This window comes from Trichoderma gamsii (genome assembly GCF_001481775.2).
Source record: "Trichoderma gamsii strain T6085 chromosome Unknown Scaffold_56.2, whole genome shotgun sequence".
Classification (NCBI taxonomy): Eukaryota; Fungi; Ascomycota; class Sordariomycetes; order Hypocreales; family Hypocreaceae; genus Trichoderma; species Trichoderma gamsii.
In genome coordinates, this window is record NW_020171393.1 from 1 (window position 1) to 23,999 (window position 23,999).

General features: G+C 50.7%; 5 protein-coding genes across 5 annotated transcripts; 2 read left to right on the forward strand and 3 right to left on the reverse strand.

Annotated features, from left to right (window-relative positions):
• Nucleotides 1-8,723: 8,723 nt before the first annotated feature.
• Nucleotides 8,724-10,418, forward strand: TGAM01_v210071 (hypothetical protein; the record flags this gene model as incomplete). The annotated part of the gene is made up of 2 exons (XM_018808982.1): nucleotides 8,724-9,085; nucleotides 9,170-10,418. The coding sequence occupies 2 exons, from the start codon at nucleotides 8,724-8,726 to the stop codon at nucleotides 10,416-10,418; spliced, it is 1,611 nt and encodes a 536-aa protein (XP_018657751.1).
• A 1,400-nt stretch (nucleotides 10,419-11,818) lies between these two features.
• Nucleotides 11,819-14,665, reverse strand: TGAM01_v210072 (hypothetical protein; the record flags this gene model as incomplete). The annotated part of the gene is made up of 3 exons (XM_024550710.1): nucleotides 11,819-14,367; nucleotides 14,444-14,572; nucleotides 14,650-14,665. The coding sequence occupies 3 exons, from the start codon at nucleotides 14,663-14,665 to the stop codon at nucleotides 11,819-11,821; spliced, it is 2,694 nt and encodes an 897-aa protein (XP_024404530.1).
• Nucleotides 14,666-15,587: 922 nt separating this feature from the next.
• TGAM01_v210073 (hypothetical protein) lies at nucleotides 15,588-17,088 on the forward strand (the record flags this gene model as incomplete). The annotated part of the gene is made up of 5 exons (XM_018808984.1): nucleotides 15,588-15,879; nucleotides 15,947-16,083; nucleotides 16,125-16,216; nucleotides 16,273-16,765; nucleotides 16,882-17,088. The coding sequence occupies 5 exons, from the start codon at nucleotides 15,588-15,590 to the stop codon at nucleotides 17,086-17,088; spliced, it is 1,221 nt and encodes a 406-aa protein (XP_018657753.1).
• A 269-nt stretch (nucleotides 17,089-17,357) lies between these two features.
• TGAM01_v210074 (adenylyl-sulfate kinase) lies at nucleotides 17,358-20,092 on the reverse strand (the record flags this gene model as incomplete). The annotated part of the gene is made up of 3 exons (XM_024550711.1): nucleotides 17,358-17,985; nucleotides 19,204-19,891; nucleotides 19,966-20,092. The coding sequence occupies 3 exons, from the start codon at nucleotides 20,090-20,092 to the stop codon at nucleotides 17,358-17,360; spliced, it is 1,443 nt and encodes a 480-aa protein (XP_024404531.1).
• A 645-nt stretch (nucleotides 20,093-20,737) lies between these two features.
• TGAM01_v210075 (hypothetical protein) lies at nucleotides 20,738-23,910 on the reverse strand (the record flags this gene model as incomplete). Its single annotated transcript, XM_018808987.1, has 4 exons — nucleotides 20,738-21,511; nucleotides 21,573-22,050; nucleotides 22,114-23,249; nucleotides 23,305-23,910. The coding sequence occupies 4 exons, from the start codon at nucleotides 23,908-23,910 to the stop codon at nucleotides 20,738-20,740; spliced, it is 2,994 nt and encodes a 997-aa protein (XP_018657756.1).
• Between the last annotated feature and the right edge of the window lie 89 nt (nucleotides 23,911-23,999).

Sequence of the window (23,999 nt, forward strand, 5' to 3'; positions counted from 1 at the left end):
CTATTGCTACTATTGCTACTATTGCTACTATTGCTACTATTGCTACTATTGCTACTATTGCTACTATTGCTACTATTGCTACTATTGCTACTATTGCTACTATTGCTACTATTGCTACTATTGCTACTAAAGAGATGATAAAATAAGCAATGACATTGCTCTCGCTCCTACATCAAGAGTGCTGCTTGGCATAGCGAGAAAGCACAGATGTAAGAGATCGTTTCTTTCGTCGGCATGCACAGTACTCTTCTGGGTTTTTCTCTTTTTCCCTATGTCTTTCTTGTCGTATTAAGTCATTGTGATGTTTGCGTCGCGCCTCTGCAAGTGCAATTAGTTGGTCCTTTGGCTTTTAAAGGTCTTTTGGTAATTCAATGAAAGAAATATGGCTACACAGAGCCAGCCAGGTAATAGACTCCCTTTTCCAAAGTAAAATATTTGGTTAAAATAGATTCAGTGACTTTGGGCCAGTAAAAAAAGAAAATAGGAGACAGCTTCTATGGCAAGAAATCTGAGACGAGCAGAAGGTCTAAGGTCAGCGGGGAAAAGGGGTAGTGCCTAGCAAAGTAGACCACAATGAGTAATAGTATACCCAGTTTGGAAAGCATGGTAGACGAAGCGAGGTGAGATAACCTATTGATAATAGGGGTGTAAGCCTCGCGCGAACGCAACCAGATACGCGGTCGCAACCAGAGCCAGTATAAAGTTTAGGTATATGTTCAGTTTTCTCCATGAGAATAATATAAACTGCCCAGATTTTCTTCTTGCTTGGCTCAGTATTAAGATAGCTCTTCCTTGTTAAGCAGCTTTTCAGTGTCGATTAGCTCTTCCTCGTCAAGCAGCTTTTTAGCGTTAAGAGATGCTTCAACATCAAGGATCATTGGAAAACTGACAAGTGCGATATTGACATCCATAATATCTTAAGCGTGAAGAACCTCTATAGAATAACTGGGCGCTGCGGCGGACTTGGCCAGGTATAGCTGGATAAAAAACAATGTCTCTGAAAGCTCCAGATATGGCTGATGATGAGAGTGAAAAGAATGGCCATGATGGGCAATCCATAGGATATGTCGCTCACAGATAAAAAGGGAAAGCGCGAATTAATAGTAGGAGATGTACTGCGCGTGAGGCTGAAATGGAAAGAGACATGCGAAAATAAGCGAAGATCTCGCTCTCGCCTCCATATCAAGAGTGCTGATCGGCATCCCGAGGCAGCACAGATGTGAGAGAGGGAGAGGTGTATTGTAAATGAGGCTGAGCTAAGAGGAAAGCTATAGCTGAACAAGGCAGTCAGCCTTCTGGGAAATTACCTAACAAACTATCACATAGATCCCAATTAATAGAAATTAACAGTAGTAGCAGTAGTAGCAGTAGTAGCAGTAGTAGCAGTAGTAGCAGTAGTAGTAGTAGTAGCAGTAGTAGCAGTAGTAGCAGTAGAGGCAGTAGTAGCAGTAGTAGCAGTAGTAGCAGTAGAGGCAGTAGTAGCAGTAGAGGCAGTAGAAGTAGTAGAGGCAGCAGAAGTAGTAGAAGCAGTAAAGGTCTATATATAGTAGAGGTACATGTATTGGAGTACTGGATAATAGAACAAAGGAATAACTTTTCCATCCTACAAAAAGCTTCTATACCCGGCGTTGGATCTTCTCAATATCCTGGGTTTTTTTTTCAGCTGAATTTGGCACAAAAACATTCATTCCGGCACTTGGTTACTTTTTAAAATCTTCATCTTTTCGGCCTGTACGCGCAGTCTTTCTCAACTGGCTAGAAGTCTGCAATCACTCCACGGTATGCTACCCTGAATTCGAAAACCCAAGGCTTTTCAAAGCCATATAACTAACTTCTACAACATTACGGAGTGGCACAAAGTGAAACTAGTATAAATGAACAGAATAACTAAAGTTGTTCCGCACTCTGACATTATATAGTATGGTTCATTATGGGAGAAACTGGGAGTTGCTCTACATACTGTTTTTGACCTAGGTACAGACACTAGAAGTTTCTCACACACAAACCACCCCCTCATTATTCCTAATCCACGGATAAATAAAATATATAGAATACATTTATAGAATAGCTTTTTACAAGATATAATTCTAAGCTCACATTTCGATGTAGTCTACTATGCATAAAACGGCCGCAGACTCTCAGTCCCTAGCCATATATAACTTCTATTCTATATCTATATCAATGGTCAAGTAAGCAGTTCCTGGTTGCTTTCTTCCAATATTCTTTATGTCTATTATCAGCCTGGTACTGGATAAGAGGGCAATATTTGTTTCCTCTTTTACTGGTTTACTTTGAGCTTGAACGTCTTCTTTTAATATCCTGATGGAAGTCGAAACACCGAGCAGTCTCTCCCCGGACACCAGGAAGTTCTCGAGCGTTCCAGCTGCTATCACGGAAAAGAACACGGCCTTTCTATACCTCGTACAGTAGCACTGGATACGGAGCAGTCAACCAGGTTCAGCTTCCTTCAACCCTCGTGACCAAAGTAGCTCAACAACTTTACCAATCCAGCATACGTACTTGTCCTCCAAGCGAGCTGTTGGCCGACGGAGGGCTCTCTCTTGATCCCACAATGGCACAGCTCTCTCTTATCAGCCGCACAATGAAGAGGAGCTATAAATAGCACACCACATGAGATGGCGACATGACCCTCCACTCATCAGCAGCAGTAAACGCTTCTTTTCCCCATCTGAAGTTGCAGGACGATAACGATGGGTCAGCAATCAGTCTGGCTGTGAATAGCTCAACGAGAGGATACATGTCTCAGGTATTCCATGAAGACCACGATGTGACGCCTCTCATCAGCCACCGGCAAGGTGGCAGATATTACGGAGCAATCTCAAAAACAAAACAAAGACGTTACACGTTGCACAGACATGAGGCCTTCGGTTAAGCGACTTGGACAGTTGCGCCGTGATATAAGGTCCAATTCTCCACTCGCCACCTTAAAAACGCCGAGAAGGCCCTATCGGCGCCGGCGTACATCATCAGCTGAGGGCTAGAAAAAAAAAATATGCCTGGGGAAGAAATCTGGCGGCCAAATCTGAAAGTGCCTCCGGAAAGAAGCCGTGATTACCGATCTCGCATTATACGTATCTTTTGCAGCGCAGGAAATGTACTGATCAGTTATAAGTAAGGCAGGTATAGCTACAGCCTTATCTGCATGGTGGAGATGAAAGTAGAAGCCAAATGCCATTTAGAATCCTACAAGATGGCTTGGCCACTAAATATCCTCAGATTCGGGAATTGCGAATTTTTAGAGTAAAGGCTGGTTAATTAAACGGCTAAAGCCATGCATATCCCGTCGCTTTAGGGGCACAAAGTTTATCGGATTTGACATGCTAGTACGTAGTAGTAGCAGTACTCGTAATAAATACAAACTTCCATAGCGCCGCCTGTACCGGGACATTGTCTCTTGTAAACACCAGACAGACTCTAGAATGATTAATTATCAGTACTTTGCACTGTATTTTGGCCATCGGATTAAGGCTTGACAACCCCATATAAGTGTCTCCATAGATTAATAACAGCTTGACCCTGACCCAGTTCTATCTGCTGCCATATCAATAGCGGCCCCCCAATTGAAGCTGGAACAAAAAGAACGACCGGTCAATGCCCCCCCAAAAAGTCCGGCCGAGACACAGAAAGTGGGCGTGGGTGTGGGCGTGGCTTTTCTCCCGCCAAGGCTGCCATTTTAGCTACCAATTGGAGAGAAGGCCTTTCAGCAGAGGCGTGGCTGCATCGGATAATATTTCCGAGAATGTTGCTTCTCTTCCAGTGTGTGTGTGCGTGTGTGTGTGTGTGCGTTGTGTGTGTGTTGCTCGTGTTTTGTCCTGCAATCCCTTCCTTTTCTCTGTTGCTCACCGACGAGGAGCATTTAACCAGCCTTGGACGCCCCGAAAGGGTAGCACCGCTTTTCCGAGAGGGAGGTTTCATTAACGAGGCAGAATGCAACGGAATCATCCGAGTGGTTGCGCGCGTCTCCGGCGATAATGAGCTGCTCCCCCAATCAATCCTGCTGATCCTTGGCGCTTCTGAGGCTACCTGGCCTACCTACCACTTGTGATTAGGTAAAACGAGACCAGCAAAAAAAGACCCAAATGCTACATGCAACTGCGTACCGTACCAACAGAAAATATTCCGAGAAACCAACCCATCGGTGTGCATGGATGGGCAAAGCTGGGCCAATCAATCCGGAAGTTGACGCTGGCCCGTATCGGTCCTTCGACGAGGCGAGATTGAAACGTCTATTGCATAGCGAGCTATTCCTAGTGTAGCGGAGCTTTGCTCTCTTCACATGCCTCGCGGTGCTCTGTGATTTGCTTGATGAGAACTGCTCTTCACCTGCATCTCCAGCTCCTTCTCGGTGTTACTACCGAGACCCTTGTAGGAGAATACCCAACGGTAGTAATTGTCCGTAATGCCTTGGCCATAAGGTTACTTGAAGGAATTCCATCTCATGCCCCGGGCTTGATGCCTACAAAGCATGAACCAGCTCGTTCACCCCGTAGCCAGGCATGGCGTAAATAATGCCACGGGGAAGCACAGTGGGAGTACCTCTTACCTAGGTGGTAAAGCTCCGTCTGAGGTTGCATTCTGCTGCCTTGCTGGGTTAAGATGGATGAGGTAATCTCAAATGAAAGAGCGCCCGCCGCAATTCTGAAGTTTGATTACATAGGTAGGTATTCGCTGGTTGTACTCGGTACGTGCAGCAGCTGGTACGGAGTATTCGCTACTTGAACGGAGTATTTCTGGCCAAAAGGCGCTGCCGATGCGGCCTCTGGCGTGCTGGTTATCGCTGGGGCCACTCCGAGCTCGCCGAGATAGGAATGGAAGGCATGGAGACGAATTGGTTGCTGTCTATCGCTCACCTTGATCTTCTCCTGGATGTGTACAAGTACGTCACCAGGGTCCGGTTTGGGGGCCGGAGGGCTCGGCATCACGTGACGACTTTAATGCTGTTTGAGCATCCCAGTAGGCCTTATCACAGTGTTCTGGGACCCTGAAGCCACCGGGTTGACAGGTGGTGGCTGATGTATGCAAGGCTCGTCATCTCCTTGTACTTTTGGAAGTTTGTCCATCAGAAATAAATCATTGTCAGCAAAGACAAAGGAAAAATATTCAAGCTCCCCTTGACCTTGACCTTGACAGGTACGGGGTTTGCAAGATCGCTGCTCGATGCCGGATCACAGTTTACAGTTCGAAACGGCCACAGTGCTCCAAGGCCCGCCGCTGCGGGCGATCCAGAGAGCTTCTTACATGCAATGCCAAACCTACTGCCCACCTCCTACCAATGTAGGCACCTGAATCGAGATATGCCCGGCGAAGGCGACGGCCTTATTTTTCCTTCGCCTGACCGAGCGTCATATGTGCCATCTCCCGGCAGAACCAGTTTTTTTTGACACGATTCAAGAAATCTGTTGTTTTTTTTCCGCCCCGGCCATGCTGCTTATCATTACCCAATTTAGGGATCAACAAGTTACCTACTCTGGACGCCTGTCGACGGATTCAGGTAGGCAGCTAATTAGAAAGGGGGAGGCGGCTTCGGTAGTTTCTCGATGAATTATGATTTCATGATCATCCCCATCTACCGAGATGCCATGAGAGCAGCAGCACCGGCGTTGCGGCGCCAGCTCCGTCAAGACCAGGTTGCTGGCATGTACTCTAACTGGAGAGAGGCAAAGCATGGAGATGCGACGTAGCACCACCACTACCAGCACCAGCACCATGCCGCCCATCTTACTGTGCAACGTCTTGCCAGACCCAAAGTCTTTGAGCCGTGGTTGGAGTGGGGGTCCTGCTTCTCGGGGGAAGGGCATGGATGGACTGGGCCAGTCACCATTCGCTGCCGTAGACTTGCTCTCTCGTGTTTGGATCGACAACTCTATGAGACACCAAAACGGCCGGAGTAGGGCCGCGGTGGCTTCCTCCCTCCTGCTGCGTCTCGTTTCTTGGTCCCTTCTGGTCCCTTCTGACGCTACCCTTACAGGACCCAGGACCCGACAAAGCTGCAGCTTCATGCCCAGTTGCTCATTCTCCAGCCCTATCCGTAGTGTACGGAACATTATGTATGTGTATCCGTGTCTCGATCTCCATCGCTAATGGATAAATTCGGCCGGGACGGATTGCGTTGCCGCAACGCCACGTCTAGGATGGTAGCGCGACGGACATCGGGCTGCACGGACAAGAACAAGAACAGATCCAGAGAATAAAGGGCTGGACACTTCCGATGTGTTTCTCTGGTGATGTCCGTGTAAGGAGTATAATGATATCCAGGTAGAGTCCATTCCGTAGTCGTCATCTCGTCTTCGTCGACCCATGAGACCAACTGGTCGACCGCGATTGATGAGGCGACGTTGAGGTTTACCCAGTAGTCGTACTATGCTCTCATGTTATCGTTACACGGCCTAACCAAATGGAAAAAGATAGAGAGATAATGGAAGATGAAGATGAGATAGCAGACTACTCCGCATGACGTTCCAATTCCACGCAATAGCCGCGCTCGGGTAAAAATCCGACGTCGGGAATTGGGTTGAAGTCGCTGGCGGCTTTCGCACAAGGCAAATGAAATGAATCACGGCAGTTTCATGAATGGGCGCTTGCATTTCACACGCAGGGCAGCGCAGCACGCAAGGAGCTAGAAAATGGCACTCGGAACACGCCTGGGCCCATTGTGCCCTATTCGTCGTAGCAGCCGTGGTGTGCAGTGCGTTGTTTGTTGTCTCCTGGAGGCCACGACGCACGGCCTTTGCATCAATACGAGGACAGCAGACCAACAAATGTGGTATCGCGTATGTAAATACTACTATGTATGTACCGACTCTGGGGTCCCCTTCCCATGGCGACCCTGCGACTGGTGAATGACGAGCAGCGTGCTAGTAGTACTAGTACTAGCAGCATTTGCGACAGCCGCCTAGTGTAGTCTTTATCTTTATGGAACTGTTATCTGGATCCACGACCATCTCGGGGATGCTTTGCGGCTGTGGATCGCGATTGTGGCCCGAAAGTGCTTTGTGAAGTGGGCTCGTACGCATGCAATCTAGAGCGCAAGCACAAAGGCACGACCACGAACGGCCAGGCAGCCGCTTTGAATGGCAGCCAGCGCTACGACTCTAGGCGGCCTAGCGAGGCGTTGCGATTCGGTCGGGGGAAAACGAATATCGTCGCGAACAGAAGCCCCGTAGCGATAACCTTTTTGTCACTTAAACTTTTTCCCCCTTTGCTGACTTTGCGTGGTTGACGCATGCTGCGCACACTGCGCACGTTGCGCGGCGCCGGCGGATTGGGCTGACGTCTGGAGAGTGATTGAAGCAAGATTGTGATTGCGTTCTTGGGCCTAGTGCGCAATTGACACTGTACGCCTTGGCCTATTCGGCTAAATGCGAAAATCTCAGCAGCGCACGCGACGGATGCAAGTGCGAGCAGCCAAGAGGTCACTACACAAGTACCTCGGGGTAAAGGCGCCGGCCACTGGCCACTGGCCACTGGCACCGCGGCCTAGCGATACTGCCCAGTACAAGTCCATGCGCCATGCAACGACGGGTTCCAGCGAGTCTCAGCCGAAGCTTTGCCACGGATAGTCTTTCCCCTGCCATGGCTGCGCCGGGGACCTGCCATCGTGCGGATTCGCTCGCGGCGCTACTGTGCGGCCCGACTGCCCTGGCCCCACAGAGGGCGAAAGACGTGAACAGCACGCCTCTTGGGGGGCATTCTTTGGGGAGCGGAGGCGGCGCCCCCTCTCCTAAAGACGCCAGCCCCAGATGCCCCGGACGTTGGCCCAAGGCATACGGCGCACTGTACGGAGCTGCCCTGAGCTGGCGTGCTCCCGAGGCCCGGCGCAGCGCTTTCTCTGCGAGGACGGCACCAGCTGCACCAGCGCGCCGCGCACTGTGCGCCCAAGCTGGCTCCAGCACCTTTTTCCGTGCCGCTCCACTATTGCGCCGGCGAAACGGCCGCCGGGGCGAATCAGCGCTCGCGCATTCCCTCGCCCTTCTCGAGCCCTTCGCAAAGGTTGCAGAGCCTGCAGCGAGGGCCCTTTTGCCAGCGTCTGTGTTCTATTTTCTTTTTTTCTTTGGCGTCCCCAGCGTTCCCAAGATCCCCCCGTCTGCCACTAAGCCGTGCTGCTAGCGGGCCCTGTTCCACTGTCCCACCGCCCACACATGCCAGCATCCACCCGCTCGTTTTCTTTCCCCATTATCGCAGGTTCCTTACTCCCACACTTGGACTGGTCGGGCCTGATCCTCCTCATTTCCTCATCCTCGCCCAGCCTGTCGAGAGCCTTGTCCTGCCAGCATCGCGTAGCACCTGCGTCTTTAATTTTCTCTTTTATTATTTTTTCCGCCTCGCATCTCCAAATCGCATCCGCACCCGCACCGAAATCCGTCGCGCGCTTACAGACGGAGGAACACAGTGGCAGAGCGCTCGACTCGACCCGGCCCAGCACGAGACGAGACAAGACGAGACAAAACAACAGACGCATCGTGAGCCGTCACTGCGCTGCCGCTGCTCCCCCTCTCCTCTCCTCTCCTCGCTCTCTCCCTACCGACCGGCGTCGCCATACCATTCCCCGCCATGTTAGGACCGCTGCTCTCTCCCTGCGCCCAGTAATAGAGAGTCTCCAACCCTCCGAGCTGGCCAGCGCGGCCGCTCGTCTCCCGTAGAGAATCGCTCCTCGTCACTCGTTCTTCTGGCCTCCATCGCCATCGCCATCGCCATCGCCCACCATGGCTGCAGAGCATCAGCGCCGTGTCGCCGCCATGGATCCGCCACACATCACCGAGTTTGCCTCGGAGCGCTACTTCGAGAAGCTCAACCAGCTGCGTGCCAACAACCAGCAGCAGGCGGATCATGCGGAATCCAGCGCCGCGACAACAATCACCACCCTACACGCCAATCCCCCGTCGAGATTCATCCTGCCGCTGCGAGACTCGAAACCGGCTGAATTCGATGCTGTCAAGCCGGCCGACTCGAAGCGCGATAAGAGAAGTTTCTTCAGTATCCGACACAAATTACATTCCAAGTCCGATACGGTGGAAGCTACGTTGATACAACCTTCAAGAGCTTCCACAGAATCGACGCGAAAAAGGTGCGTCTTGTCTTCTCCAGCCCGTCAACCACAAGAAGGTTAAATAAATGCTAATTTTGAGTTTGTTATCTTCGCCACGTCTAGTGTTCCTCTTGACCAGCTCGTACTCGCACTGCCGAGCGAACTCCAGATTCAGATCGTCTCGTCTCTCCCTCTAACCGATATTCTTAACCTCCGAATAACCTCCAAATCATGGCATGCGCTCATCACCCTCAACGAAGTCCCCATTGTACGATATCACCTCGACCATAATATACCCGCCTATGCCACTCGTCTATACCCGCTTAGAGACTCCTCCGACATCAATTTCCATTACCTGTGTGGCCTATGGCATCGCCTTCATGTTGCGGCTAAGCTATCATACCTGATGTGTGACTGGATCACAAAAGATATTTTCCTACGAACAACAGAAGCTCAGAAATTAGCCTTCGCACCGCAGCACGAACGTATGCGCCGACGACTGATTCCTTTGCTCTTTACCGTTTTCCACTTTTTCGAGACGTACAGAAAATTGCACCTGAAATACATTGCTGAAAAAGGAAATGGGCTACTGAAGGAACCCTACACAGTGAATCCGATTGAAACGGAAATTATGAACATGTACGACAACCGGACACTGCTGAGAGTACATGAGGTCTTCCCGCTCATCATATCCTCCTTCTGCCGCCGCCTGCGACCGCCGACGTATGTTGGTCGAGTGGAACGATCCCTTCGCGGTTACCTGAGGGAACGACCCCCCGACGAGGTTCATGTGGCCATCTTGTGTCTTGGTGGGCTTCGTCAGGTAGAAAGATTGTGGGAGACAAAGGGCTATAACAACCGACGGGCTGCTGTTGATGTTTGGTTCAGCTCTCTTACCAAGGAACCTGTGGTGGAAGCACCTGCCAAGGGCCGGCTGGGATTGAAAGGATTTGGGCGAAAGAAGTCAACAAGCGGCGACCGACCTCCGAACCGATCATCGTTCAGCGAAGGGGCCCATAGGAGTCCGTGGGGGTCAGTAGACTCTACCCACAACGGAGGCTTTATCCCATATAGCGTCTTCAACAGCAGTCTTTCCGCCGATGCGCCCATGGCACCTCTTGATCGCGACCAGGCCAGGACTCTGCTAGGGGATCTGCCACAGCTGCAGCAAATATGGCTAGCAACGGCAGAGGCCATGATTATGGAGCGAAAAATCGTGCAGCGACCGCAAGATATCAAACGGAACCAGCAGGTTATGCTGGACCTGATAGGAGAGGATGGCCTGGACGAAACAGACGAATGGTACTATGGTCGCCACATGTCCGAATCCGTAAGGCCGCCAGCAGCAGCGCTCGGCGACGATGGAGATTAAAAGATCTCCCCCTTACCAATCTCACCGACGATAATACGCGGCTCATTGCTCTTCCTCCTTCCATATATACATATTTATGCTCGTTATGCTCGAGCGTCTTTATCTTTTTTCTTTTCTCGATACTAAAGCAAGAACTCTTCTGCTTACACCACTATTTCCTTGTGTATGTGTGTCCATTTTGACACAAAGAAGCATTTACGAGGCGTTTTCTTTTTCTGGGTATGGGATGGATCCGCGAGATACGGATTCCAATGGTTGTGTGGATTACTTTGGGCTTTTGTTCTGTGGCTGCTTGTTGTTTTATTTTGTTTCTACTATATCACTTGTCATATCCCTTCCTTCTTAAAGATTTTCCTTTTTTTTTCCCCGTGTCTTTTTATTTGGCTATTTAAACGCCTTCCGATCTGTTGTCATGCCTGGGTTTAAAAAATACCTGTTTTATCCTGCATTGGCGCAGCTGTTAGCCGCACGCATAGATCTTGCGCAAAATCTCTCTTGTCTTATCTCTATCTGGTAAACCAAGCTGTTTTATTCTTATTTTTTATCTTTATTTATCTCTTTGTTGGTTACTTTTCTTTCCTCTCTGTTGTTGACAAATCGACTTTTTCGTTTTCACTTTGCGTATTGTATACTTTCATTTATCTTTCAATATCTCTAGCGAAGAAGAACACTTTTGGCTCTCGACTGAAAATCTCTATAGTCGCAAAAAATACAGAAAACATATTTCAAATTAAATTTGGACTGATATGAACTCTTTTTATTTTCGCTTGTGACGCTTTGCTTATATATTCATAAATATGAACGTGAATACCGAGTATGTACACCTACGCCCCTTTGTGCGACTCCCTAGAAAGTAAATGTTTGGACCCTTTTGTCGTAGTGCGTCTATGGCTCTGCTGTCACCCCTTCTGGTCCAGCCGTGATGGCAGACAAGGGAGAAATAGATTTCCTTCCCAAAGATACAACATCTGTCGAAACATTCTTTTCTCATCGGTAAATATATAAGATAAAAAAAAACCAGAAAAAAAGGGGGTGGGGGAAACATCATAGCACAATGCATAAACTGTACGCTCTCTCATACACTCTCATCATAAATCTCATCTCCAGGGGGAAAAGAATGGAAAAAGAAACAACCAAATGTGCCTATACTCCCTGAAACCCATCCTTGTTTGTACGCCAGCAAAAAAAGGGAATGAAAAAAAAAAGAACAAGAAATCTTGAGAACAACCCTGTTTTACTTAAAGGGGGTGAGATTCTGCTGCTGATAAACTCCCTCTGATGCGTTACTTTTCTTTTTTCTCATTACAACGCCGAGAACGTACACAATCAACCAAAAGTTCAAGATCATGGAAGATTGAAAAAAAAAAAAAAATTGAAAACGCTCTATTTTAAACGCCATCTTATGGGCGACCCATGGCTTGATATAGCCTCTCTCTCATGTTAGGCTCAACCAAGGTCACATCAAGCGGCGTGGAGTCGCCAAATGCCGCCGCAGAGTCTTGCACGTCGCGCTCATTCAAGCCATAGTCCATGTCAAGGTAGCTATGTTCCGCAAAGGACGGGAAGTGGCCCAGGCCAGATGTTGAAGGCGCTGCAGCCGAAGTTGCGGGGACCTGCTGGCTGCTGGCAAAGTCAGAAGATGCGTGACGAGCTGACGGGGTATGGCCCGATTGGCTGCGCGAAATTGCCAGGGATGCTTGCTGTGATAAGCTGGCTGTGCGGGCGTCGTTGGAGCTCTGCCTTGCCATGTTGGGATTGGAAGAAGACCCAAACGGCGAGGCTTGGTTGCTACCGGTGCCTCTGGCAAAGCTACCGCTATTGGTGGCTGTATGTCCTAACTGGCCCGGCAGCTGCCTAGCCTGGTTATAGAAGCCTTGCGAAGACATGCTCGTTGGGCTACTTCCGTACATCTGGCTCGGGGCTCTGGGTCTTGAAGACCCTGGTGGCATATGCTGGAGCTGTAGCGGAGGCCGCATCCCTGCAGTCTGGGGATGAGGTCTGTGGGGTGCATACTGCTGAGGTTGAGGCTGCGGCTGCGGCTGCGGCTGGTTTTGAAGTGACTGAGTTTGACCCTGAGGTTGTGTTGGTGACCGCTGCGAATGGTGATGGTGCGGCGGCTGCTGTTGTTGCAAATGCTGTGAATTCGAGGCTTGTCTCGCAGCAGCACTAGCATTAGCTAGCTGGTTATCAAAGCTGTTGGAAGCCATGGTTTGAGAGATGCTGTTGTAGCTGTTATTCAGAACAGGCGATGTGGTCATACCTACTCGGCCGGGCTGAGAGTCAATGTTGTTGAAGATGGGGTTCTGAAGCGATTCTCTCGACACACGTCGGCGCTTCAAGTTAGTCTGATCAGACGCAGTGTTATGCAGCGGAGTATCATCGCCTGGTCGCATATGCGATGAAGGGTCAGTTGCTGTGATCGTTGCCAAGGACTCTCTAGCGACCTGAGCCGGATCACCCCCTTTTCTCTTTTTGGGATGTGAGTGATTGTTGATGGAGCGGAATTGATCCAATGATTGCATTGCCGCTCCAGCCCAGCTACTCACAGCCGGAAACGCTGGCTGGCTTCCTTGAGGAGCACGGTTGCCTATGTGTGCGGCGTGCTGCGTTGTTGCGCTCTCTGGCAATGGGGGTGATGGATGTTGGTGATGTTCGGGCCTGGGAGGCATTGTATTTGCAAAGGATGAAATATTACTCTGGCTCTCAGTTGCTTTGTGCGATAAAGGAGACTGTGCAATGGGATTGGAGGTTGAAGAAGTAGGCAATAAAGCGTGAGGATTCTCTGCAGCCGCCTGGCCAGCTTCAGGAGTGTTCTTTGGCCGATTTTTAGACCCTTTAGGGCGACCTCTCTTCTTGCCCGTTCCTGGAGTGCTCATGATGCTAGAATCAGGGTCAAGATGGCCTGGCATATCGCCATGGTACGCAGGGTTAACGAGTCCGTTTTGAGATTGCTCGATAGATCCATCGGGTCTTCTCCCCAAATCAGACTGGGATAGCTGGGAGCCGCCTCCATCAATTTGGCTGGATGAATGCAGCGCCGGATCCGACTTTTTCATGCCCTTATCAATGCGAGGTTTGGAGCTTTTACTCCCCTTGGGCCGTCCTCGCGGTCTTTTGATAGGAGTTGCGGTCGCTTCACCAGCGGCATTCTGTCCCTCTGGAGGATTACGGGTAGGCTCAGATAGAGGGGCTGCAGAGGCTGGCTGAGCAGGAGGAGCGGTGGTATTGGCGGAATCGGGTAGAGCTGGAGCCTGAGTTGGTGCGGTTGCGGGTGCCTCTGGAGCAACGACGGCGGTAGGAGCAGCGGCAGAGACTATATCTGCGGTTTGCAGAGACGGGTGAAGCGCTAGCGCTGAAGGGTTCCCCTCGACTGGAGGGAATATCTCGGCGACCCAGCCGACGAAAATGGATCCCTGACCATTGTTGCGTCCGCTGTCCGGGAAGTCGAATTCGTGCGATGAAGGCGCGCCGGGAATGCCTCCAAAGTATGCCAGCGCTTTGCACAGCTGATCCACCACCACCATAGGATTCAGGCTGCGCAGCAGAGTGAGGAGCCGAGCTTGCTCAGCTTTGGCTTCATGCGGTAAAGGTCCCAGGGGGCGTCCAGGGAGCGAGTAGGAAGGATTGAGATAGCCATTTTGCGAAGCTCCGTACGCGGGGGCTGAAGATCGTGGGTCTGATTCGGTCTGCGGATTCCACGCCAATTTGCTACGTTTGATGGATTGGTAGCCGCGCATGTTGGCCAACCTCGCCGCCGCCTCTGTCTCTTCGCTTGTGCGCTTTGCGGCAGCATTCCGTAAGGCCGCTTGTGAGCTATTTATATCGATGTGCATCACACCAAAATTGCCGTTCTTGTTGTCGGCTTTGCCCTTGAGTTTGCTGGGTACAGGATTCTTGACCCGGCCATCTGTGGTATGGATGGAGGCTCCATCCGGGCCATCAATCACATCTGAGCATTGCAATAAGCATATTCATCCTCTCAAAAGCCGCTCGATCGGACCCAACGAAGCATTGCGCCTACGTACCATGACTAGAAGTGCGGATCGGCGTTGAAGACCGTTGGCCGGGGGTTGCGGACGGTTCCGGCGCGCCGTCAGCCTTGGGGGCCACGTCTTCAGTCGCAGGAGAATCGCCGAGGATGATGGTCGCAGAAGCTGCCACGGGCAAAGTCAGCGACAACACGAGCCGGGACGGGACGGTGGCGGAAAAGACACCAGACGAGGGGACGAACCTGTGGCTGCGGCCATGGCGCTGGGAGAGGTCCCGGGATGATGCGCCCGCAGACCACTTCATGCCCACGCGTGGGCGAGGCGAATTGGGGCTCGAGAAGGATGCAGAGGGCCGCCGGGGTGTAGGGCAGAGACAGGATGGTGTTTTGGCCGAGGACGAAGGAGAAGACGGGCGAGAGCAAACAAACTGGCGCCGGAATTGCCGTCTCGGGGCGCCTCACATGGTCCGGGACTGCGGGGCGGTCAACGGTCGTTTGTATCGCCTTCAGACGCCTTGAGGTCGCGTTTTGCAGGCTGTTGTCATGGCCATGGCCTGACCAGAAGAGTTGGCGGTGCACGGCGCAAATCGTCCTCTTGATGTTGTCGGCCCAGAGCGGACTAGCGCTGGCGGAGCGCCGCCGTTTTTATGCATTTGACGGGGCGCGGCAGCGGCACGGAAAAGAGTATCGTATAGACGAATATTGCTGTATAGATGCGAGCTACAGCGCGCAAGGGCAGTGCGCAATACCGAGCTTATTCCACGCAAGGCGAGGGGCTGGCGCTTAACGGGGTGTCTCAGTCGAGGTACTCGGTACTTTGAATCGTCTGTCTCAGATCGGTTCCTGCAGGCAGCGCCTCGTACTGAGTACATCATCGCCGCCCCCACTACCGGAGCTGCTAGCTGAACTGTCACTGGACCTCACTAAGGCAATGCTCGCGAACTGCTTCTGCGTCGCAATCTATACATGTAGCTAAGCTGTCGATCGAAGCTTCTCTCGAGCGCCGCTGCCTCTCTTTCAAGGAGAAAGCTACGATTGTTTCCTGGGTCTGCACGTGAGAGCTTCCATCTAGCTGACCTTTCATTGATCATCTCTTTCTCTCGTTATTTGTTTCTTGCTTCATTCTCCTCGTCTTCCCCTCGTCGGGTCTACTTCTACCTCCGTTTCTCGTCACCACCGCCATGTCAAGATATGCGTTGATATCGCTGCCCCAGAGCGCGTTCGACTCTGGCGACCGTGATGAGGCCATCTCGTCCCTGAGCGCGACAATAACGTCCGACAATGGCACTGTGCTGCCGTTTAGCATCCCCGACTTCAAAATCGGAACTCTAGACCTGCTTGTCCAGCAAGCCGATGACTTGGCCAAGCTCGAGGGTGCATGTCAGTCAGTCGTCGCCAAGGTTGCGGATTCCTTGCGCACGGTGCTCAACAATGACGAGGACCGCATGGCCTCGTACAAGATGGTCAATGATAGTTAGTCGAGCCAGATATGCGCTTCTATATGGATGATGTGGATGGTGGGGCTGACAGCTTGTGGCAGAGCCGACCGATCACTACCTGCGCAACTTTAGCTGGAACAAGATGAGATACCGAGCCGACAAGCCCATTGCTGATCTTATTGGCACTCTTCAGAAGGCATGGACTCTTTCTCTCTACTTTCTTCATTGCCGGCACATTGTCACCTTTGTTCCTTGAAGCTCATCCTAACTGTGATACAGGAGCTCAACACAGTCGACAACGACGTCAAGTCCAAGTTCAACCAGTACAACGCCGTCAAGACAAATCTTGCACAGCTCCAAAGGAAACAGACGTTAGTAATGTAATCTATCTATCTGTTCCTAGCTAATTGGCTTAATTCGACTGCAGTGGCACCCTCGCGACGAAATCTCTCACCCCGATCGTCAAGCCGTCGCTGCTCGTTCAAGATTCAGAGTACCTTGAAACTCACCTCATCGCCGTGCCGACGAATGCGAAGAAGGACTTTATTAAGAGCTACGAGACCCTCGCGCCCATGGTGGTGCCCCGATCATCGGTAGAAATCGACCATGACGACGAGTTCACGCTGTTTGCCGTCGTGACTTTCAAGAAGCATAGCGCCGAGTTTGTCCACAAGTGCCGAGAGCAAAAGTGGACACCTCGTCAGTACAAATATGTCGAAGGCGGCCGCGAAGAAGAACAACGAGAGCTGGATCGTGTGACCAACGAAGAGCGCAAGGTTTGTGGCGAAGCCCTGCGCATGGGAAGGACTGGGTGGAGTGAAAGTGTCATGATCTGGGTGCATGTCCTTACCTTGCGCGTCTTTGTTGAGGCCGTATTGCGATATGGATTGCCGCTGGACTACGCTACGGCTCTGATCAAGGTATGCTATATCATGCTATTTACCTTTTACACCTGGCCTGTCGATAACCTTGATTGGTTCTTTGGCCTGATGCCGCATCACTATTTGTCTATGTCTACTGACTACCTTTGGAACAGACGACACCGAAGCTGGCCCCCAAGGCAAAGGCAGCGCTGGACTCAAAGTATTCATACCTGGGCGGAAATGCGTTCGGAAGGGACAAGCACGGCAGGGTCACGAAAGATGATGCCGCCCTTAGCTCAGAGATGGCCGCGGCGGGATTAGGGACCGGCGAAGGAAACGAGTACACGGCTTTTGTTTACTATGAGGCTGAATTTCCCTGAAGCGGATATAGAGAGGATTTCTTTCTAAAAGCGTCATGCGCCTGTATTCTATGTTGTTTGTTTCAACGTCCTTTCTAAGACTTTTAAAGACTATTTTTCGTTTCCCCCCATCTACTACTATATCGATCGATCAACCTTCTAAGAAGTGGTTCCAGAGTGACAAAGGCAAATAGCATTTACAGCATATTTACCATGAGTGTTCCTATCCTGCTCTTAAATCCGAGTATGACTTTTTATTACTGGATATTCGTTATATTTATCGTTGCTTTCTAGTTCTTGACCTCTACGCTCTTGATGTAGCCCTTTTCGCTGAGCCAATTTGTGATCTGCGCAACGCATTCCTCGACGGTATTCTCGTGAGTCTTGATTGTGATCTCGGCGCTCAAGGGCTCTTCATATGGTGCAGAGATGCCAGTGAACTCCTTGATCTCGCCAGCACGGGCCTTCTTGTAGAGACCCTTGGGGTCGCGCTGCTCAGCCACTTCGAGGGGCACGTCGACAAAGACCTCGATAAAGGGAATGGGCTCGTCGCCGTCCTGGTTGGTCTGGGCGTGCAGCTGGCGCGCAAGATCGCGGTCGGCGCGGTAGGGCGAGATGAAGGAGGTGATGGCGATGGTGGCCGAGTCGGCAAAGAGCTTGGCGACCTCGCCGATGCGGCGGATGTTCTCGTTGCGGTCGGCCTCGGAGAAGCCCAGGTCCTTGTTGAGGCCGAAGCGCACGTTGTCGCCGTCGAGGCGGTAGGCGGAGAGGCCCAGGTGCAGGAGGTGCTGCTCCAGGGCGGTGGCGACGGTGGACTTGCCAGAGGCGGAGAGGCCCGTCAGCCAGATTGTGAGGCCGCGCTGGGAGCGCAGCTGGTTGCGCTCGCGGCGGGAGAGGGAGGGATGCCAGGTGATGTTGCTGTTGATTGTAGAGTTAGCGACTTGATTTTTGCACTGTGGTTGGATTAACGAGCGTGTTCAAGTATTTGCGCGAGGTGCGCATAATACAGGAGAAGGGATGGGAAAAGTCGTGATAATGGGCTTTTGGAGGAGAGCGAGCCTCAACTGTCTGTCGCAAGGCGGGGGAGGGGCAATCTAGATAGACGGGTTACGCACGTGGCCATTGTGTATATGAGACGGGATTTAACGAGGAAAAATGAATTCCAATGGGACAGAGCGCTTGTTTAAAAAAAGACAAGAAAAAGAGAGCAGATAGTACAAGACGATGGAGATGAAGCCAATGGAAAAAGGTGTGGGAATACTACTAGTAGAGTTGCGATATATAAAGGGATGGACGGTTTAATGGCGATATGCGAGATGGGCGATCATTCTGCATGCGTACATACGTACTTCTTACTTCCACTATGACATTCGGGCCCTCGCCGTCATCGCCAGCCGCTATTTTCTCTCCTTCTCTCCACGTACTACTACATAAAAAAAAAAGTTACAATCTAGTCTAAACAAGAAAAGAAATCCACATTCTACCCCATATAAAGGGAGCTTTTCTAGAGATAGTTGGGCAAACTGCGCCAAGGGGTATGATGTGCTCATCGAGGAGGCTGATGGCGACAGCCCGAAACCGCCGACTTCCGTCATATGATCCCCGCTGTTTTTTTTTTTTTTTTGCTAAAGCTTTTTTTCTTCCTTCTTCTTTGTAAGCAGTATAGCTACCTAGCATGTCGTTTCATTGATTTTGAGACTTTATGTGGCTGTTTTCATACTTGATTCATGAATGAATAGGGATGCGAGAGGTAAGAGCATCTAAAAGGCTCGATTCAAATCGCTGTTAAAGACAATCCTTCGTCTACTCTAAAGCTCTAGGTACTAAAAAGTACCGTCTATTATCTCCCATGTACAACGTACATCATCATGCAATGTATCTGATAAGTCTTTGTGTATATCCGATGCCTCGAGTCGCTTTCTCCCAAGAATAAAATGAAACGTTTGAAAAAGCAATGCAAATCAAAATAAAAAAGGGACATCCCGCGTTCCTAATCTTCAGCCACCACATCATCAGCCCGAATAATCGCGTCCGCTCTCAGTAAATTCTTATACGATTGAGGGCATCAACTAAATTATGATGTCAGCGCCATGCATAGAAAACCTCAACAGACGGTTCAAACTTACTGCTGCATACTTGGGCGAGATGAACAGTCCCCTCGCCTCGACCAGGACCGTCGGCTTCTCGCCCGGCTCCGGCAGCGTCTCGATGCTTCCCACAGACCACGCCTTGCGTCCCTCGACCTTTGTCGTCGTTCCGCGGAGCACCAGGAAGCTATTCGCCGGCGTCGGCTTGCGATAGTTGACCTCCAGGTTGGCCGTCACAGCAATGTTGTGCGGCAGCGCGCCAAAGCATCCCCGCGCCATGCCCTCGTCCAGCATCGTCGCCAGGAACCCTCCGTGAACGAGGCCCGGGTGGCCGCAGACCTGGTCGCCGATGTAGGTGATGCTGACAATGGACTTGCCGCCGTCTTCGATGAATGCGATTGGCGGGACCACCATCTTGCCGTTGCCCTGCAGGACGCCGGCGGTGAGGCTCTGGTTGCGGATGCCGTTCGCCATCTTGAGGTGCGGCCGCGACTCTTTGAACTCGGGCCGTGATCGCAGCTCCTTGACCAGCGGGTGGTTGTTGATTGTGTCTTCGATGCGCTGGACCTCGTTGGTGTCGGGCACGAACAACTTCGATGTCTCGGCGTCTGTGAAGTGGGAGAAGCCCTGCTGCACCATCGAGTACCATGTCGCTGCTGCTCCGATGCTACTAAATGCGACGCCGTAGAGGATCAGGCCGAGACCTCGTCCGATTCGTCCCTTGGGAGCTGCCGCGGCTATAGAAGAGGATCCCAATGTTAGCCAAAATCCCATACGCCCCTCATTATGCATAGACTCAGTGAATACTCACCCTGTGCAGCCTCAGCATAGCATCGTCGTTGACCGGCCCCTTTGATCGCAGCAAGCGGCGACTGTTGGCCACTTCGAGCCATCTGACCAATTCGGCGCCCGCCACGAGCGACTTGTTGTCCAAACATTCTGCCAAATGTCTCTTTTGTTTTCGTTTCTCTCTTGTTTTTCCAATTCCAACTCTCGTCGCACGTCCCCTCTAATCAAAGCAATAAGACAAAAAGAATAGCAAGAAATTATAGGAAGCAGGAGGATTGTATTAAAAGAGCGGGATTACCGAGGCAAAGGCGATCCGATTGCGCGCCTAATTTACGGCACCTCCATCACGCCTTTGCTGGCGCATTTATTTGCCGATAAGATAAACTGATACGGCTTATCGGTGCCCTGTTAGCCCGATTCTAGCCAACCTTGCGGCTTATGCCGTTCGGCGTATCCGAACTCGGTGTGGTTGGAGAGCCTCGGGAGTAACAAGTGATTATTGGTCGGGAATATTTTCCTTTTTTGGCTGCTGTATTATTTATTCGCAACTGCGATGAAAAAAAGAGCGAAAATCCAGCAAACGTGTGTATGGTTTTTTGATGATTGCGAGAAGATGGTATACATAAAGAATTTCATAGCCTGTTTGCCTCCTCCCGGGCACACTGAAAAGAGGAGAGACCCTTCTACTGTACAAATCACTTACAACCAAATACTTCAAGTGTTTCGTAGCCGCTAGAACTCTCGCTGCCTCAAAACAATTCTTTTCCCTATTATTAACATTTCTTAATCTATTTTTACAAATCGTCTTCTTCTCCCGCCAAAAGCTCTGCATAGTCATCCACAGACGCAAATGTAGGCAGGCCCTTGAGCATCTTCTTCCTAGCCCTACGCTTGTCGCCCTTCTCCTCGTCCGACTCGGCCACGTCAGGGGCAACCAGGCCATCCTCTTCTTCACCATCCTCTTCGTCTGAAAAGTCATTGAATTCCACGCCCATGTCGTCCTCATCCTCATCCTCATCCTCATCGCCATCCAGTGACAGGGCAGGCGAGGAATCATCGTCTGATGCCATATCCAGCTCATCCAAATCGTCAAAGCCAGCATCAGAAGCATCTTCATCAATGTCAGGTTGAGCATTAACCAGTGCCTTCCAGATTTCATCTTCTTCCGCATCGTCGTCTGCATCCTCGTCGCCTGTCGCGCGTGCCTTCTTCGTAGATTCCTTGGGCTCCTTGGAAACGTGCTGGAAGTATTTGTGGAAGAAGACATCTTCGGCAGCCACGTCGTCCGCCTTCTTGTTCCAGAATGCAGCAGAGTTGACTTGGGTTGTAGATGCGCTACTGCGCCCACCACCGAGCCAAATATCTCCAATGTCCTTGGCCGCCTTGAGAGGCTGCATAATAGAAGCACCACGAGTATCCGAAGCCTTTGCGTTCCTGTAGACGAATTTATCCAGGAACTTTATGAGAGTGTGGCTCTCCATATCAGGCTTCATCATCTTCTGGTTTTTATCTAGCAGCGCAGAGGCAAATCTCTCCACGGCTGGATGGAAATGCTGTTGAATAGGGACCTGGAACAATGAATTAGTCATTTGTATCGCGCATTATGTGGCTGTAAGAGAGTGAACATACCATTTCCCACAGACAGCTTCTATGAGCGTTGCTGTGTACGGGATCTCTTTTGCGTCCATCGTATGTTGGACGGTCCTCAGGCGCCTCATCATCAAATACTGATTCTTCCGGCTCCTCAACCAGGGTTGAAATATCAGGGAAGGTTTGTCTTAGCTGAGAGATGACGTAGAGCAAACCACAGATAAAAGGGGGCTGGTGGAGACCTGATACCTGCAGCATTCGCTTTGCGAAAGCCTTGACTCTTCTCACATCGACATCATTCTTCAGTGCCCGCAGCAAGAGATTCAAGTAAAGTGCCTGTTTTGAAGAGTTTATGAGACGCGGATCCAGTAGCGACTCATACAGTGTCCGATAGAAGCGATCGCTGCCGAGGTGTTTTGTTGTAGAGAGATGCTGAATTAAGAGTAAAGCTTGAATGCCGGTGTTGAAGTTGGCAGAGTGTGCAATTTTGAAGAGGGTGTCAAGATGGCGTTCCAAGCTAGTGTCAAGTCATTAGCATCCATACAGGCACATAGCATTCATAGTTTCTGAAAATACTTACACCGTATCATTGGTGCCTACAAATGGTGCGGCACGGTTCACACCGGTCAATAGGGCAGACACAAGTTTATCAGCTGCCTCGGCTTCTGGGACAGAAGGGGCTGCGGCCTTTGCCGGTTTACCCTTCTTTCCGAATGAGCCTTTGCTAGGCTTCTGGGCATTAGTGGGCTCATCCTCTGTCGGTATTCCGAGTTTTCCAGTTTTGAGAATTGTAGCGAAAAGTCCAAAGTAGATACGAAGAAGAGACTCAGCTACTGCCGGCTCCTTGTTCGAAAGAATTGTCTGGTTGAGGGTATTGATGGCATAGTAGCGTACTCGATGATCTGCTGACGGTCGAAGGAGGATCTCCTGCTCTATTGTTCGCACGATGATCGGCTTCATGCCGGGATGTGAGTTTTGCAGCTGCAAGAGAAGATATGAAGCTCGGGAAGAGATCTTTCGGTCGCGATCACCAAGCTTGTTGACCAAGAGAGTGAGAAGGTTTGATTCTTGTTCTGGTTTATCCTTGAGCAAGGCATAGACAAAGTCGACGGCTCTCATTCTTGAATATTCAATCTCATCAGAGCACCAGACTTCCAAGAGCTGGATCATTTTGAAATAAGTATCCTTCAACCAGTCTTCGTACGCCCAAGAAATTAAATGAGCTTGCGTAATTTTACCGGGAAGCGGCTGGCTTGGAGCCCAAATTTTGGCGGAAGCTCGTTGGAGGGAGCCCAGAAGCCCAGGCTGAGCTTGGAAGTTCCTCAATCGTCGGTCTGATGGCAGCACTGTGCCTGGGCCAAGCATATCCACGAGTGCTCCTATAGCTCCAATAGCTTGGGCTCGGCTCTTTTTGGAAGCCAGGTTCATCAAAGAATCGAATGCGCGAATGTTGTGAACGGGGGACTCTTGACAAGCCAAGGTGAGGGCGGAAATTTTGTCTGTAAGAGTACCAGATGTCATGATGGTAGCAAGAAATTTGTGAGACGAGGACGCAAAAATGGTCGTTCTATATTTCGCCGCCTCCGTCTCCAGGAGATATTTTCCATGCTCTTTTAGTGTGTTTATGGCCGACATGAAGGGACCAATGTCATCGATTTGAGGCTCAGGCAGTTGAGCCAGCCTGGCAGCGTGCCAGTCCGCGCGCGGTTCGAAAATCTAGTTTACTAAGTTAGTTGTCAGAGATGCCCTTGACTTAAGGATATCAACTTACCAAGCCTTCAACCCTTCGCATTTCATTCTCTGCAGGTCCCTTATCTTTTGGGGCTTTCAGAGTTTCGCTGTTGCCCTTGTTCTTATTCTTCTTGCTGACCTCTTCCTCGCTCTCATCATCGTCTTCCTCTTCCTCTTCGTCCCCGTCTTCTTCTTCGTCTTCTACATCCTCCTCCTCCTCCTCTTCTTCGTCGCTAGCATCATCTGGTACAATTCCGGAGAATCCAAGTTCTTTTGAAAGAGCTGCCAGCTCATTCTTCAGTCTCTTGTCTACCGGTGCCTTTGATCCTGAAGTAACTTCATCGTCAGATGCGACATCGTTGATCAGGCGCCAGTCCTCTTCATCTCCTCCCAGGGCCTTAATCTCAGCTAGCAAAGCATCCTTGTCGTCACTGCTGCCGTTCGTGGCTGGTGCAGCCTCGGAATCGCGCTGCTTTCGCTGTTTCGGCTTGCCAGACGCTTCAGTAGGCGGGTTCTTTCGCTTGTATGGATTGCCGTTCAATTTCGCTTCAATTTGAGAAGTGATTTGAGACATTCCGTTCTGAAGGCGCGCCGCATTTTCGTTTGAGCGCTGCGGCCCTTTGCTTTTCTTGGAATGCTTCGCCATAGCGTAGATGCGCCGCAATCTGGGTGGTAAAAATTGGCTGCTCCAAATTTCAGATCAGAATGCGATTCGATGCAAGTAATTTTTTGAAA